Source organism: Podarcis cretensis (genome assembly GCF_951804945.1).
Source record: "Podarcis cretensis genome assembly, chromosome: 5".
Lineage (NCBI taxonomy): Eukaryota > Metazoa > Chordata > Lepidosauria > Squamata > Lacertidae > Podarcis > Podarcis cretensis.
In genome coordinates this window covers 67,985,159-68,003,025 of record NC_137174.1, presented here as the reverse complement: position 1 = coordinate 68,003,025, position 17,867 = coordinate 67,985,159, and the positions used below count along the sequence as shown (strand labels likewise).

At 45.4% G+C, this 17,867-nt stretch overlaps 1 protein-coding gene across 2 annotated transcripts; it reads right to left on the bottom strand.

Moving 5' to 3' along the window:
* Positions 1 to 12,584: 12,584 nt before the first annotated feature.
* LOC307216714 (transcription cofactor HES-6-like) lies at positions 12,585 to 16,489 on the bottom strand. 2 transcript variants are annotated; one of them, XM_079977217.1, is made up of 4 exons: positions 16,223 to 16,489; positions 15,967 to 16,053; positions 15,750 to 15,831; positions 12,585 to 14,501 (listed from the first exon to the last, which is right to left on the bottom strand). In XM_079977217.1, the coding sequence occupies exons 1-4, from the start codon at positions 16,301 to 16,303 to the stop codon at positions 14,056 to 14,058; spliced, it is 696 nt and encodes a 231-aa protein (XP_079833343.1). In that variant the 5' UTR covers positions 16,304 to 16,489; the 3' UTR covers positions 12,585 to 14,055. The 2 variants fall into 2 exon arrangements, with proteins under 2 accessions (XP_079833343.1, XP_079833344.1); XM_079977218.1 differs by having other exon boundaries at positions 15,750 to 15,825.
* Between the last annotated feature and the right edge of the window lie 1,378 nt (positions 16,490 to 17,867).

The window sequence follows — 17,867 nt, the reverse complement described above, 5'->3', positions numbered from 1 at the left end:
TGTGGCAGATACTCCCTTGCTCTCTTTTTTTGGTTTGGCACTAGTCCTGCCAGCCCTCACCCCCTGAATTTGCAGTTAGAGGGCGTCATGGAAAGTGATAAGAACATAAAGAAGAGCCTGCTGGATCAGGCCAGTGGCCCATCTAGTCCAGCCTCCCGTTCTCACCATGGCCAATCAGATGCCTGTGGGAACCCTACAAGCAAGACCCAATCACAAGGGCATTCTCCCCTCTTGCAGTTTTCAGCAACTAGTTTTCCAAAGCATTACTGCTTCCAACTGTGGAGGCAGGGCATAGCCATCATGGCTAGTAGCCATTGATAACTGCAGCCTCCACAAAATTGCCAATCCTCTCTTAAAGCCATCCAAGTTGGTGGCCATCACTGGGGGAGTGAGTTTCATCATTTAACTGCACTGCGGGACAAAGTACTCTTATTTGTCCTGAACTAGATTGTGGCACAAGGGACACGGGTGGCACTGTGGGTTAAACCACAGAGCCTAGGACTTGCCGATCAGAAGGTCGGCGGTTCGAATCCCTGCGACGGGGTGAGCTCCCGTTGCTCGGTCCCTGCTCCTGCCAACCTAGCAGTTCGAAAGCACGTCAAAGTGCAAGTAGACAAGTAGAGAAAGTAAACGGCATTTCCGTGCGCTGCTCTGGTTCACCAGAAGCGGCTTAGTCATGCTGGCCACATGACCGGGAAAAACTGTCTGCAGACAAACACCAGCTCCCTCGGCCAATAAAGCGAGATGAGCGCCGCAACCCCAGAGTTGGCCACAACTGGACCTAATGGTCAGGGGTCCCTTTACCTTTACCTAGATTGTGGCACAGACCAAATAAATGCATCAAAGTTGGCAGTTTAGTATGATGTGTTCTGTGCCACAGATATTGCACGCACACACACACCCCACACACATAACCCACCCCCAGGGAATGGCTTAAGGGGGAAACACCAAAATATATTTCCTTACAGCTCCAAGGCGTAGCCTTTTGTTTCCTTGCCTGAAACTAGTTTCTCTTTCGTCCACTCTGCTTGTGATAGCAAGAATGTTGGTGACTGTAAATGATATATCACTACAGAGCAGATGGTTTTGTTTGGCAACGTCCAGATTTTCCATTCTGGAATTGACGGCAGGAAGCTGGTCTGCGAAATTAATTGCTGCTACTGTTTTACATGCCCTGAATGACTCTCAAAAGTGGGGCTGGGCGGGCGGTGAGGAAACCCACACGCTCTTGTGTTTGCATGAAGCGTTGTTTAAAAACCTTGCGTGGAGAAGAGGATAAGAATGCCATAGGCAGGCCGCTGGGATCAAATAATGAGCAGCTCATGATGTAACCTCCATTCATTGCTGTGGGGTTTGTGCAGAAGATCGCCGTAGGTGATGCCTCCTTTATTTTTGAATCTAGAAGAAAAAGAAAAGGCAGTCCAAAGCAATACAGATCTGTGTTAATAAAAACACTTTTGTTGGTGCTCTCTGCTCGGTGCTCTCTGCTAGAAATGGAATCCAAAATCCCACTTTCGTTTGCTTGCAGTTCGGAATGATGTTTTTAAAAAGCGGTGAAAAGACACAGAGTAAAAGAGGGTGCTGAGACTTTCCCCAGAGCAGCAGCTGGAGCCGTGTATGTGGCAGTTGCTTTCTGAGCCGGTTTTGTTCAGCCTCTATTATCTCGCTCCGTGCTGCTTGCTGGCATTGTGTCCTGAAGGCCATATGTCCCATCTGCTCTGCGCAGACATTCTGTTGGCAAGGAGCAGGGTGGCTGCCTTGTGCCTGCATCTGATTTCCATCCCAGGCAGGAATCCAAACTTTTATTGACAACTCCACCTCCCATTTAGCAAAAAGGGGGGTGGGGAGAGAAATGAAAAAGAAATGATGGGGCCATTTGATTTCAGTTTTTAAAGCTGTAAAGTTTGCAATACATGTCTCATTCCACTATTGAAGAGTTGCGTTGATATAAAGCTAAGGACACGCAGGCACATCTTCTATGTGCATTAAAAGAAACAATGCAGCACAAAGGAAGCACGGCAACTGCATCTCCAGGTCCAGATCACGATGGACAAACTGGTCCTATACAAAGCAAGTTTTTCATGCATTTTTAGAATTCATGTTGTGCTTTGGTTTATGGTGTGTTCTATATCTCATGGGATTGCATCAGGTAAAATAAAAATTATCATTGAAATAATCATTAAAAAATGGACTGGAGCATATACTACTGTTGGGTTATTTCATTTATTCCACAGGGTGAACCCACACCTGCCCTAAGTTAGGCAATTCCGGCTTAATTTTTGCTTGTACTGTACTTGTCTGGTGCATGTGCTTCTAGCAATAACATGTAACTTATTTACAGTGTACAAGAAGAATCAGGCTATAAGTGTGGCAAAGACCACAGTAAAGAGACCAATTACATGTAGAATAATACCTATAAATGCACTTTATAAAACGGTTAATGGCTGAAACAATTTCTTGCATTTAGTTCTCATGCCACAACCTTGTAGATGATCTAAATCCGAGGATGTCTTTGTTATAAACTTGTGGGACAACTCAGTTGGCAGAGCATGAGACGCTTATTCTCAGGCTCTGGGTTTGAGCTTCACATTGGGTAAAAAGACTCCTGCCTTGCAGGGGGTTAGACTAGATGACCCACAAGGTCCCTTCCAACTCAGCAATTCTATGATTACACGTGCAAGGCATGTGAATGATTGCAGGCTGTGGTGCAAGCTTCCATTCCCTTTTAAACATCAAATGGTTCTGAGGTTATGTGGCTTTTACACATGAATATATAGGTTTTTATGAGAAAAATAGGTTGCAGAAAATTAGCCCCATATAAAGTCGTGCAATCACACTCACGCACGCAAAAACACTGTCAGTCGGAATGGGGTATGAATTATCTAAAACTTGTTGCAGACAACATGACCTTTATTTGTCTTTTTAAAATGTGCTAATGGATTTGCTGAACAAAACCGTTACAGAGGTAAGTCAAGTTGTAGAACTGTGTGTGGCGATCTTTAGCATCCTTACTCATGAGTAAGTGTACTTCAGGCTAGCATCCACTCTCTTGAGCCCTACGGAATTTGCTTCTTTTGTCACCTAATTTAGGCTGTATGGAGCCTGTGAACTTTATGGTGTCAACTTTTACTCCATTAGGCTGACAGCAGCATATTTACAGGTAAGAGTCTTTGTTGGATGCATCTGACATGATCAAAGGATCCAAATGCTCAGGAAGTCATTGAACAACCATGCTACGTGTAGCCTTTGAAGGCTAGAGGGACTCAGCAACGAAACCCAGACATAGTCGTCCTGCAAAATGCAATATAAAACCAGCCTTGTCTGAACTTTGTCTACTTTAGAGGCAGCCTGGGATGCTGGACACACTTGATAAAAAGGTGTGCTTAGAAAGATGGGGAGATAGGATTCACTGTTCACTGTTGATCATTGGACCAAAAAAGAGGTATTAGCTAATTATATAAAATATAATCATTATTGTTTGCTTCTATACATTTTAATAACTCTCTAATGACGGGGGGGGGGATTGAGTGGATTTTGCAGAAATTATTTGGAGTGCCACATTCCCACTCTGTCTGAGAAACACTGGAACAGAAACCACTTGAAAAGTCAAGATTAAAATGTTTTCTAGCAAAATACATTGGGCTGCAGCAAATCAGAACAACACCCCCTAGCTTTTTTAAAAATCGCCTATCTTTTCCTTAATGGTTTTTCTTACCAGGCCTGCTGTCCCTTTTAACAGTTACGAAATTAAAAAAAAAAATGAGAGTTGCTGCTGTCTGTCTGGAAAGTGGAGACTTTCCCCCTGAAACTTTTGAGAACAGCATCAGCTCCTCAGACTCTCTGAGCTGGCGAACCCACTGAGTTGCCGAAAGAGTTAAGTCTCGATAGAGTGAGCTGCTCTGCTCTTCTCTCCCCCACCCCCTATTCTCCCACCCTAGCAAACTGAGACTCACTTTGCAGTCTGCAGACGGCTGGAGTTCAGCAGCGGCTGCTGTAGGCAATGTAAGAAGAGCAATGCCAGCAGTCCTTCAACAGTGAAATTCAGACTTTTGAAGCAAGTCTGCGTAGCAGAGCTCTCCGAAGGCAGCATTTTGGTAAAACTGGTTTCCCCCATCCTTTCCCTCCCTGCTGAATGGAATGAGGCACAGAAACCGTGCCAATTGCTCATTTGGAAAAATGCTGTCAGCCTGGTTATGATCCTGCCTGCGTGGTTAATACCTGGCTGCGTGATCTTTTGTTTATCATGGGATTTCCTCTCTTTATAACTTACACAGTAGTGGAAGCTCAGGATTATAAGGGGAAAGCTGCGAGGATGCTCTTTTGAGAAGAAGTCTGCAAGCCTGAACTTCACACCGAATTTATCCAAATACAGTGGTACCTCGGGTTACATACACTTCAGGTTACATATGCTTCAGGTTACAGACGCCGCTAACCCAGAAATAGTACCTCGGGTTAAGAACTTTGCTTCAGGGTAAGAACAGAAATCGTGCGGCGGCAGCAGGAGGCCCCATTAGCTAAAGTGGTGCTTCAGGTTAAGAACGGACCTCCAGAACGAATTAAGTACTTAACCCGAGGTACCACTGTATAGTATTGTAGAAACTAGGGAAGGGAGTCACAGCATCCAAGCATTATGGAGTTGATCCTGGATCATGTTCCAAGCATGTTTTTCAGAATAAGCCACCATAGTGGCCATCTTAGGAAGGAAGGAAGGAAGGAAGGAAGGAAGGAAGGAAGGAAGGAAGGAAGGAAGGAAGGGCACAGCCAGAACCATTGTTTTATATATGAGGATGGTACACAAATTAAACGTCTAGGCCCACATTGTGCAGCTCAAGTGAATGGATCCGCGCAAACACTGGGCAAGAGTTTTGAAAAGGAGGACTTCTGTTGAGTGTGCAAGGTGCAAACTGTGTTGAGGTGGAAGGCAGGAAGAGTCCCTTTTTCAAGCACTGGTGAGCATTTCCAGTTCTTAGCTGAACTTACCTGCAGTTCTTGAAGAATTCCACTGGCTGCCCTCAAGACAGAGAGCCAGTGTGGTGCCGTGGTCAGAGCGTTGGGCTAGGACCTGGGAGACCAGGGTTCAAATCCCCATGAAGCTCACTGGGTTGGCCACCTACAACTTACACCATCTCTGATTGCTGGCCATGCCAACTGGGGCTTTGGGGAGCTGTCGTCTACAACTGACCGGAAGGCATCAGGTTAGGGAAGGGTGATTAGTTGTGTCCAAATGTATGCTGTCCATTGCAAAGGAACCTGTTCCTATTTTTGCAGACTAGTAACTCTTGTGGGCTAGCATACAAGGCAGGCGTATCATCTTTATTCAGAGTAGCCAAAAGTCACAGAATAAGATCACTTGTGAGTTTCAGAGAGCTCTCCTTCAGATTAGATATTATGCAAAAAGGGGAGGGGGGAGACCTAAAGTTTCTGACAAAGGGTTCAGACAGGGGTCAGAAACCTAAGGTCCATGGGCTACAAACAGCCCATGGGGGTCATTTAACCGGCCCATGGACCCCCCACCGCCCGCTTGGTTGGCTCCTGTGCATCGCGCTAAACCGGCACAGAGCAGAGTGGGGACCACTTTCCGCAACACTGGCCAGCTTGCCATTGGCTGCAGGAAGCTCCTGCAACCAATGGGAAGTTGCGCATGCCTCCTCCGCGCTGGAAGGAGACCAGAAATAGTGTTTGCGCATGTGTGTGTGTGCGCACACTCCGGCCCACTGCAGAGTCTGCGGGATTGTGAACCAGCCCAAGCCACAAACACTTTGCTGACCCCTGGGTTAAGGGATTGTATTGAGTATGTGACAGTCTGCAGCAGGTGATTCAGGAAGCTTTTTGCAGACTAATGGTTCTTAACCTTTCTGGAGTCATGGTCCCCTTTGAGAATATGGTGAAAGTTATGGCGCCCACCCCCACCCTCCACCTCAGATTTTTTTCAGAAGGGCAATTTTCAAAGTAACAGGAAAGAAATTGATTTTATGCCCAGATCCCCTGAAACCCATTCCTGGAGCACAGGTTAAGAACCCCTGAAATAGACATGCGGTACTTCTCCCCAGCAGAGGGAAATGGTTTCTGCCCAACTTCAGTCATCTGCTGCCTCAAGTCCCTGGCTTTCATTCCAGTGTGGTTGTTTGCCATACTTTGGACACTTCCACAATCCACCTTTTATAAAATCCCCTCCTCCCCAACGTGTTTTTCATTGTAAACATTTGTTCAGCACTTTTGCAGGGAAATAAACATTTTTTTAGAAGAAAAATGCTGGGGGTGGGTGGGGTTTGTAGCAGCGGCTTTGTAACTGCCACAACTATTCACTGCTTCTAAAATAGTTTGATCTCAAGCCAAAAGATCTGAGCTTTTTTTCAAAAACACACTGGGTGGAGTAGGAAAGCAATTTGAAACGAAGATATCTTTTAGAAGTTCTTTGTAGGAGCTGCTTATCTGTGAGGCTTGGAGAACATCTAAATGAGACATCCATGGGGGGGAGGCAGACGTGTGTGGGTCTTTTCCACAAAAGCAGGAGCATTCTGGGAAGTGGTGTGTGTATGGACTCATTTGGCCCTGTCCACTTGACTAAATACAGATCAAATTTGCAGATGACACCAAACTGGGAGGGGTGGCTAACACCCCAGAGGACAGGATCACACTTCAAAACGACCTTGACAGATTAGAAAACTGGGCCAAAACAAACAAGATGAATTTTAACAGAGAGAAATGTAAAGTATTGCACTTGGGCAAAAAAAGTGAGAGGCGCAAATACAAGATGGGTGACACCTGGCTTGAGAGCAGTACATGTGAAAAGGATCTAGGAGTCTTGGTTGACCACAAACTTGACATGAGCCAACAGTGTGACGCGGCAGCTAAAAAAGCCAATGCAATTCTGGGCTGCATCAATAGGAGTATAGCATCTAGATCAAGGGAAGTAATAGTGCCACTGTATTCTGCTCTGGTCAGACCTCACCTGGAGTACTGTGTCCAGTTCTGGGCACCACAGTTCAAGAAGGACACTGACAAACTGGAACGTGTCCAGAGGAGGGCAACCAAAATGGTCAAAGGCCTGGAAACGATGCCTTATGAGGAACGGCTAAGGGAGCGGGGCATGTTTAGCCTGGAGAAGAGGAGGTTAAGGGGTGATACGATAGCCATGTTCAAATATATAAAAGGATGTCACATAGAGGAGGGAGAAAGGTTGTTTTCTGCTGCTCCAGAGAAGCGGACACGGAGCAATGGTTCCAAACTACAAGAAAGAAGATTCCACCTAAACATTAGGAAGAACTTCCTGACAGTAAGAGCTGTTCGACAGTGGAATTTGCTGCCAAGGAGTGTGGTGGAGTCTCCTTCTTTGGAGGTCTTTAAGCAGAGGCTTGACAACCATATGTCAGGAGTGCTCTGATGGTGTTTCCTGCTTGGCAGGGGGTTGGACTCGATGGCCCTTGTGGTCTCTTCCCACTCTATGATTCTACTGCTCTAGCCCTGGAGGACCTCCTCTCAGGTGAGCAGCCCTCACATACCTGGGTGAATAAAGGACACCAGAAGTACCAGGTTCTCCTCTCAGCTTCTGCTAATTAGACAGCAAATTTCAAAGCTGTGGAAGCTCTTCTTGTACTTACGATAGGCTCCCTGTGTGAGGTAGAAGATTGAAGGACCAGGAGTCTAAATTACTCGGGGAACTTCCACAAGCAGATGAGAAAACACCCTGCTTCCGGAATGCAATGGAGGTGGTGGTGGAGATTAACACGCTCATCCCTGCTTCCATGTTGGTTTTAAATATGAGAACACCCAAAGAGGTCATATGTCTACCTCAAATCTTGTTTAACAGAAAACACCAACTGGATTTGAGCCCACAGCACATCATCCAAGTTTATCACTCGTTTCAGTAAGATTTCAGTGTACCTTTCCCTGGCCTATATATTTATTTACATTCCATATAGTATATTCCATATTCACAGCTCTTCCTTGCGCCATTGGCCTTTTGACCTCTTTAAAAGAAGCAAATTCTCTGGACCTCTGTGCACATATATTCTAAGTGACCTCTTCACACATCTTGCCACAGAGGGCTTTTTTAGTCTTTAAAGGTGGCTAGAATGGTGTTGAGCCACCAAGGTTAATTATCCACCATTTGGCTGCAAACGTTTTCCTGAAACTTCCTGTCATCTGGATTTTGGGCTTACTACAGGCATGGAGGAGAGGGGTTGGATAGATGACCATTTGGCACTACAAATACTCACTGTACTCTAAACATTTTCTGAGCCTTGCCCTTGCTTAGCATGCCATTATGAGGGGGATGCAAGATCATCCGTAAGGCAAATACTCCCCATTGACATTTGACCCAAAGCAGTAACAAGCCCTTCTCCCAGACCCTTTTCTACTGATCTAAGTTATTTACAAGCATCACTGACCACTGCCAATGGTGTAGTGCTAATAACTACAGGGTTTTCCAACTGCATATCAAACAAATATCCCCCTTCTTATGGCATGGAGGGGTGTACCTCTTTTTACAATCTAGTACAGTAACAACCCAGCTAGGGTCTTGCTATTACTTTGAAATTGCAAAGAATAAAGGCAGTTTCTATGTAGGGGGTGGAGAGAAAAGAGAAAAAGCATGAACTTTCTTTTCAGTGTAACTGCTGGAAACCACATCCCCGCCCCAATGAAAAGCTCACTCTTCCTGCCTTTATCAAGGAGGTGTCAGATCTCACACCTTTGCAGTAAGGTACAGAAATGCAAATTTTTTGAAACCCGGTAACACCTAATGAGAGGATGTAAACTTTCTGTGAACTTAATTTGTGGATTTGTGCTGTGTGTTTTTTAAACCCCAACATTTCTCAGAATGTTTCAATGCTAATTGTACATTTCCAGATTGGACAATTTAAAAATACAGAACTTGAAGATGGTCCTTTGCTCTTCTGAATGACTTCAGTTTGTTAGACCTCCTGTTTATAACCCCCTGCATGTCTGCAGGAGACAAAAAAAATATACAAAGTGCAACTCCAGAATTACATACCTCAGAATCAGCTGTCCTATTTCCATTGACTCTCTTCTCTATTCTAGCATCAAAATTTCACTTTTGTTAAACTTTGTTCACAAGTTACAATACTCCCCCTTTCTCCAAGTTTGCAGCTACTAGTAGTCATACCTTATCTTGTAGTACCTTATCTTCAATTAACTAGGCTTTTATCCCACAAATTCCTGTTTTGCATATTCAACAGTGAGCAATCGCTACATACATACTTTGGTCTAATAGGTACACCATTGTTTTGAGAGCAGTAACATCACCCTTGACCCAATCACAATGCATACAAGAGTATTTCCATTAGCACAGGCATGGCCATTTCCCAAGAGACTGTGATCTACTCCCAGTATAAAAAAACTGGTAGTGATCTACCCATTGTTATTGGCTTTTTTTAGGAGGGAAGTGCCCAGAGTTGTTGAGCTTTTGGGGGGAAGGATTGCACAGAGTTTTTTAGCTCCCCGCCGCATAACTTTTTGTACATGATAAGGATCCCGCAATCAGCCGGGGATCTACCAGTAGATAGCGATCTACTGGTTGGACACCCCTGCATTAGCAGAATTGCTTTACCAACCAGGGGAAAGGAGCATTCCCGTATCAAATTGCTTTGTTAAAACAGCTGTGTGGTTTTCTTGCTCAAAACGGCTGCATGGCAAGCAGAACTTGAACAGGTTAAACTTCTCTGTTGCTTATGCAAGGATCTGTTTAATTGGTTGAATGCGCCATATACCTATTAAAGACACAGAACCTTACTGGGGAAAGGAGAAAATAACTTCTCTACACTAGATGCTGCCCTCATAAAAATGTGATAGTAGACTTCAGGATCGCAAGTTGGTGGGAGAGAATCCTGCGGCCTTTCAGTTATTGTCGGACTATAACTCCCCACCTCAACTCTTGACCATCAGTCATGCCAACAGCTGATGATGGGAGTTGGAATCCAAAATTCTCTGGCTGGTCACAGGTTTCCCACCTCTGTATTAAACTAAGGAGAAGACTAATCTCCCCCCTAGAGTTTACTACATACAAGCAGCAGCAATTACATGAAGCAGCATTCAGGAATATGACAGCTCTTCCTACAGTACATAATTGTGCCACCAGAACAAACTCACATCTGGCAGGATCACAACAAAAAGTTGCAAAGACCTACCAGAGATTCTGGCGCCTTAGAAAAGTAGGCATGAATTGTACAGGTTTGTAAACAGAATATGGGGTTTTGTTTTTGCTTTTTGCACCCTCCTTTTTTTCAGTGACACTCAGAAAGACTAATATAGAGCAAAGTGACCCAAGCAATTATTGCTAAAAATTCACGACTTTCGTATTTGCTTGTTTCCATGGTTGTCACTTTGAGGCTTGCAAGGCATATCAGGACCAAAAAAAAGGGGTTCGTTTCTCTTTGGCTGGAGAGTAGAATTGCCAATTACACTGGATGGGATCTGGCAGCTGCTTCCCATAATCATCATTCAGAAAGAGATGAGATTTGAATAGCAAGGGAAGGCTGAGGTCATCTTTTCGACAAGAATGAATGTAGCTTTCCTTTGGTCAAAGCCACCTAGGCAGAAGTTTAGAAAGCCAGAGACCTGCAAGTGAGAAAACTACTGACACAGCAAACCTGCAAGATTTGGACAGAGGTGGCTCTCTCACATACACACAAGGGAAAGGGGAAATATGAGTCTGGATGAACCAAATCTTCCAGATTCCCACTTTCATATGATCAATTCTACTAGAGGTCATGCAATTATGCACAAAGTGCTCCCACAAATACGCAAAAGTCCAAGAAGAAATGCCTACATTGCGTGCACAAACCCACACACCTAGAACTTGCTAACGTTTCTGCACCACCCAAACCTTTAAACCTCTTTTGATATACCTACCCATGCCCTGTATATGGAACCTTTTCCCACACCCATCTCTAGACGGAGGGAACCATAAACTCTTATAACAACATGTGTCCCTTTCTGTGGGGCCACAAAGCACATGGTTACAACAGTTTTTGAATTATTTTCAGCTAACAACTAGCAAGGCAAAGTTGGCTGTACATTCTGTCTCCCCTCTTCTCCCCACAGCAGGTTTGAGAAAAATGGCTCGGAAGAATGATACAAGGTTGGTAGGTAAACCCAGCCCTCAGGGATAGAACCCAGTCACAAGACACCTCTCAGATTTGCACCCGGGAAACAGAAACATGGAATCATAGTTGGAAGAGACCCCAAGGCTCTCATCAGCAGCACAGGAATTCCTCCCTGGGTGAGCCAGAACCACCAACCTTCTGGTTAACAGCCAGACCCACTGACCCACTTGGATAAAGAGAGTATAATCGCCCATAAGTGCAGACAGCTTAAGTACCTATAACAGGCTGCTCACAATGTGCAAAGAGCAACTCAAGGCTGGCTACAGTTTTATTTTCTCCTGAAAAACTCCTATTCATTTATTGCAGAGGTAGTCCCTTATTAATGTGTGGGTACCAAGATGTACACTGCCTATTCAAGGGTCTAAGGGGGCCAGTGTAACAGTCCTTTAACCCTATGATTATGCTGCATCCTTGCTAATTAAACCTTTGTGCGATTTTGATGCATACCTTCTGCTGAGGGAATCAAACAAGAGCAGGCCAACCCAAATATTGTCAGGATGACATTTAAAGCCTCAAGCTTGAAAACCTATTTTTTCAAAACTGAAAAAAGGCTGGACTTGAAGTATAGCTCTGGGCTACAAACCACACTTACCTGGGAGTAAGCCCCACTCAGTTCAGTAGGATTTACTTGTGAGTAGATATCCTTAGGGTGATGTTCCTAGACATTTGATGTTGAATTGACCGCTTATAGTTATTTTGAGGTTCTCCTATTCATTGTGATTTTTTTAAAGGTAAGATCATCTGCTAGGTCCATGTTTCCCAAACCTGGGTCTCCAGCTGTTTTCAGACTACATTTCCCATCATCCCTGACCACTGGGTCTTGCTAGCTAGGGATGATAGGAGTTGTCATCCAAAAACAGCTGGAGAGCCAATTTGGGCTCCTGCTCTAGTCTTCTACCCAATACTATTTTTTCCCCCACTTAAGAATTTGCAATAGTCTACTAACACAAATATTAACTTATAATATTCTAGTTCTAGTTCAGAATACCTAAGAGACTGCAGCCCTAAATACTGTTACTCAAATGCTGCTTTTAAACACACAAAAAACAATACAACAAGGTCCTGCTCATGTTTAATGTCCCAAGTAAAAGTTTATTTGACCTTCTGGGCCTTAACTTAAGCTGCTATGATTACAGGCTATTTCCTTTATTCCATACACTCTTTCTCAAAGTCATTATGTATAAGGTGTTATTTTCACTGGAACTGTCCATACTAACACTTAGTTTGCACATCAAAACATTCCCTCATCTACTGTAAAAGCAAAAAAGGTCTTTACAGGGAAAACTTCCCCTTCATGGGGGAAAAAGTGGGAGGGAGAATGTGGGCCTCCCTTCTAGTTCAAAGGTAGGTGAGAATCTAGCAGTCAGAGAGAAACAACTCTGGTGACAGGCTTGAATTACGGGACATCCAGTCCGATGGCTTAAAAGTTAGTTACAAAGCACACATCTACCAGTAAACTTTGTTTCCAATTTTATTATTCCACATGGTTAACAAAAAGGAAGATTACATAGCTAGCCCTCCAACCTTACTTTTACCCCTCCCTTTCTTTCTCTATGCTGGGACATTTTCTTGCGTTAAGGAAACTTACAGCATAGATCTATATTACAATGACAGCTCTGTGGAAAGGTAACAGCACAAACAGCTCACACATCTTAAAAAATAAAAAACACCTGTTTTTACGTGGAGGAAAGCTAAAGTTGCAGTAGATCAAAGAACATCTTTCGAGTTTCTTAATTAATGGCATGTAATTCAATGTTTTCCATTCAAACCGGGAAAGTATTCAATGGTTCAAACCCTCACTAAGCCATTTGTTATTGGTTTTTACACAATTACCAATGTTGTTGCTTAAAAACAAAGGCTTAGCAATGACAAACTAAATTGGGAAGTCACGTAACCAAACGCAAGAACATACGTGTGCCAAAAACCAGAAGTATAACCACTGTGTTAGCCCAAGAATCCTGAACAAATGAAACATTCCAACTCCCCATACTTGAACAGGCAAGTTCAGTACAATAATTAAGTGCTTAATTACCAATGTTTGCACTCAAGGATACATATTTATGAATTGCTCACTTGGAACAGAATTTCTAGAGCAGACGTGTCACCCACCCCTCAAAATACATGCAATCATTGGTGAATTTAGTTGCTTTTATTTTTATATATATAAAAAGATTAAAATAAAACATTTGACAAGCTATAAAACATACCACAATAAATTCAAATGTGCTAGCTGTGCGTAAGACACGTTTCTAAAAGGCACCCTGCCACCAATATTTTAAATGCTCACCTAATTCCAGTCTGGCTCCTAGTTTCCTCTTCCTTCACTGAAGGAGAAATCCTAGACCACTAAACTCATCAAGAGACTAGCTTCACCAATCCCTTTCAGGGATTTTCCTTTTTAAAAAATAAGAGAAAGAAAAATCTATCACTAGAACATTTGAAGTTGTGCATAACTGCTTAACTTCATACATTTCACTGGTATTAAACCACCAAGTTTTCAAATGCACAAGGGTTTTCTCCTAATCGAAAAAAGGTAGTGATTCAGGGCCACTTATAAGGACCATTAAAAAAACCCCAAGGAAACAAAAAAGGTAAGTTGCAAAACACTGCTGTGCTTCAACAAAAGAGCTCTGCTTCCATACTTCCATCTCTTTTAACCCACACCCTTAATCATAAAAAGAAACCAAGACTTTCCAATATTCACCCATCACACTCACAGATGAAATGTTAACACATTCGAGCTATTTAGCCTGTCAGGATTTGACAGTGTAAGAGTGCCCAGCTATGCAGTCCTGAAATACAGCAACATTACGACACAAATGCACCATCTGAAATCCTCACCGTCTCTATTCCAATGGCTAGAAGAACACAGTGCTCAAGTATTCTCCCTATTAGGTAGATCTTCGTTGGTTCCTGTGCAGTCTCTTTACTACCAAGGTCTCCACATAGATTTGGAAAGGCTGGAGGAAGGCACATTTTGCGTCCTAGACCTGTCCAGTCCATCCAAAGAGATGTGGCTTTGCTCAGCCTCCGTGTCTTCCACATCAGAGCAAGTCTCCTCACTGGAGGAAGGTGAAGGAAGAGGCGAATTGGGACTGGGCAGGTTCAAAGCTGCAGGCGATTCCCCAGGCGTCTGGGAGAGCCCATCGCTGCCAGGCCACTGGCTGATGGAGGGGTCTGACAAGACATCCGCTATCAGGTCCTGGAAACTGCCTTCGTTCAGAGGCATCGACTCCAAAAGGTGGTTCAAGAGCTCTGCTGCAATGGTGGAATCAATCCCAGGGCAGTTGGAGACAAACGTATGAACTTCATGCATGCACTGAATGTACCCAGCTGCAAAGCGCTCGCTGGCCTCCCGCTGCAGTTTGTCACTATCTGAGACCACAGGCAAAGAGAGAAACACAGCAAGGGTCACAAAACATCAATTTCTCCTCTCCCCAGTAGTACTGCAGAAGGCTATCTACTCCCTTGCCCTTCAGGGCTGTCTAGATGCTTAAACTACATCCCACCCCCCACCATACCTGACAATGCCAAACTTGAAAAATGAGGCCCGGAGGCTTCTAACTAAGGGACAATCAGGCAGCATCGCTGCAAATCTGGCTGAGGATACAATTGTGTGTTTCAGGGTGAAAGCCCCAGCCTTTATGCAACGAGATAAATGTTTTGGAAAAACAAGGTAGATGGGGCTGATAGATAAGGTTTTATATACCTAAATGTGCCTGCTTTCTAGTAACAGTTGTATAAGAATAGTTTTAACTAGACTGAGCAAAGTTGGATTTATGCAGTCATTTCACTGCAAGTCCAATTCACAACTCAAGCAGAAGTAGAACTGCAATACTCCTTGTCACAAGCACAGTTCAGCCTAGGTATGTTTACACCAAATAAAACAAGTCTCATCATAACAATTAAGTTAGATCAAAAAAGGGATAGCAGCAGCCACTAGGTAGGGCAACAGGGAAAGAAAAAGAACATTAAGTGAAACCAGAACAGTGAAGGCCAGCAACTTTGGTTCAAACCAGAAATACTTCAGGTGTGCTCTAAGTAGCACCGGTTTTGTGTTAAACTCCCTGGTTTGTTGTGGTATCACAAGGGGCAGGGAGAAGAGACATCATGCATACAGCCCTCAATAGCAAAGAGGAATCAAAATGTAATGATCGTAAGGAAGTAGAGAGAGCTGCTTACAATACTTGGAAAAAATTCCTACTGAATTCAAGGGGACTTCCACTCAGGTAAGGATATACAAGACTGCTGCCTTACTAAGGAGAACAGAAAAGATAGCTTCCCACCCGCAGAGAAATGGGAGAATTGAAACGCTTTATTGGCAAAATAAGCAATGGATGCATGTCCCGTGCAATCCTTGGGTCCCGATGCTCCCTTCTTTTCTAAAAAATAATAATGAAATTTAACTCTGCACCCCCCCCAGCCCATTTCCCTCCCTCTATCTGACAATCCCCTTTAATTTATCTGCCCAGCAGCTTCCTCCTCCAGCCCTAATAAGGAGTAGTTCTCTAGGTAACCGAGGAAACAGCCAGATCCCCGACGCAGGACCAGGATGGAGATGGGAACAAGAAAGAAGGAAGGAAGGATGGATGGATGTCACAGGGCAACACTGCGGCCACTCACCGATAGACCTGTTCTGCAGGATGCCTTGCACCCGCTTCACCGTCAGCTCCAACACCTCGGCGTTCTCCATCTTCGCCTGGAACTAGCAGCAAGCAAAAGGAGAGAGAGGGGGGGAAGGCCACAGCAAAGAGCGATCTCGTCAGTCCCAGCCCGCCTTCCCGCCCTCCGTGCGCCCCCCCCCCCCCCCCGCCCGAAAGTCCTCCGCCGGCCAAGTTACCTCCGTGTCCGCCAAGATCAGCCGCAGCTCTTGCAAGCTCTCGTTGATCCGCGCCCGCCGCTTCTTCTCCACCAGCGGCTTCCTTGCCTAGCGAGGAGAGAGTAAGAGGAGGGGAGGAGCAGAGGGCGCCACTTGCAGATCGCTGCACGCGCGCCCGCTTGCAAAAGCAGGCGCGCACGTCGCGAGAGCAGCCCGCCCCAGAAGTCCACCCCCACCCCCCCGCGCACCCCCTGCGCAGCTCCCGCACCTCCCTCACCTTCCTGTCTCCTCTGGCCTCGAAGAAATCCTCGTCGTCCCGGCTCGGTCGGTTCTTGCTGGGCCGAAAGGAGGGAGCCATGGCCGGATCCGGGGCGGTGCGGATGGGGCAAATGCAGGACGACGGAACGGGGACGGAGAAGTGCAGAGCAAGGGGGGCGGATGCAAGGAGGCGGAGGCCGGAAAATAGTGCAGCGAAATAAATAGATGAAGCCGCAAGGCTGCTGCCTCCGTCCCGCACTCCCCCGCCCCCTCCCGCGGCCGCCGCCCCGGCCCTATTTATAGCCTCTGATTTGCATGTCAATGAGTCTATTGGACGCGGCGCGCCGAGAGGAAGCCCGAACGTTGAGCGAAGCCACCAATGGCGGGCGGGCGCTTTGTCTGGCCGGGCGCTTTCGGGGACGTTTTCCTGGTCGTAGCACAAGCGAAAGCAGCGGCAGCGGCGGGGGGCGGAGGGAAGCCGCGCTGCTGGACAGGGACCGTCGCCCAACGCGCGTTTGTAATGTTTGCTTGCCGTTAGTTTCTGCCTGGTGTTTTTTCAGTTGCTCGCTCGCGGGATTCGACGCGATCGTTCCGTTCTCAAGAGTTAACAGCGGGGTTTCTTGCTGGAGGAAAGGCAGTAAGGAAGCGTGTGTATGTTAGAGAGAGTGATGGGAGTTGCAATAACGTGTGGAAAGGCTGTGAAAGCGACACGCAAGTTGCTTACTGGGCTTGCTAGTGTGCAGTCTTCAACCGTCCAAACTTGCATTATGATTTCTTACTGTGATTATTAATAACCACATGTTTGTAAGGGGGTGGTAGTGCTGTTGTTGTGACCTATCTTGTAGGGTTGTCATATTTGAAAAAGAAAAAACCAGGACACCCCAAAAGTTCTTGAGCTATTTTTTGTTTTTACAAAAATGGCAAAAAACACGATTTTAAAAAATTGACTTGCCTATGATCCAGGACAAAGCACCGCCTTTCGGAACCACCAACCCCCCCCCATCACCACATCAATACCGCCTTTGAAATCCCACTAATGTCCAGGAAAACCCAGACATATGGTAGCCCTATGCAGTGGCGTAGCGTGGGGGGTGCAGGGGGGCCGGCCGCACCGGGCGCAACATCTGGGGGTTAGGGTTAGGGGGCGCAAATCCACGGGTTAGGGGGCGCAAATTACTTGCCTTGCCCCGGATGCTGACAACCCACGCTACGCCACTGGCCCTATGAATCAGACCGTGACCCAGTCCAGTGGTTACAGGCCAGCATGTTAGGTGGCCGGACATCCAAGTTCTGACAGCAAAGTCTGGCCTTTATTAAATATCATGTACATGCTTTGAAAGCAGCAGCTACAGAAAACCAACTTTTCAGGTGTTAGATCATTGATACTACTGGAAGTGCATGTGTACAAGAGAAAGAGGCAGATGGATCTTCAAATCACAGCAGGCTCAGCAGGAACCCTCAAAATGATCTATGGTTGCAGCCTCTGAGTCATATTTTGCCTTCAGGTTTTGTTTGTTTTATATACAAGCCTTACGGAGCGCATATCTGCATCTAACCTTGAAAAGGTTTTGTCAACACTACTGACAAAGATTTGGCTTTTCTCATCTCCCCAAATCATCTGAATAATTCGTGGGGAGGGGAGCAATATCCTATCATCAGTGGAA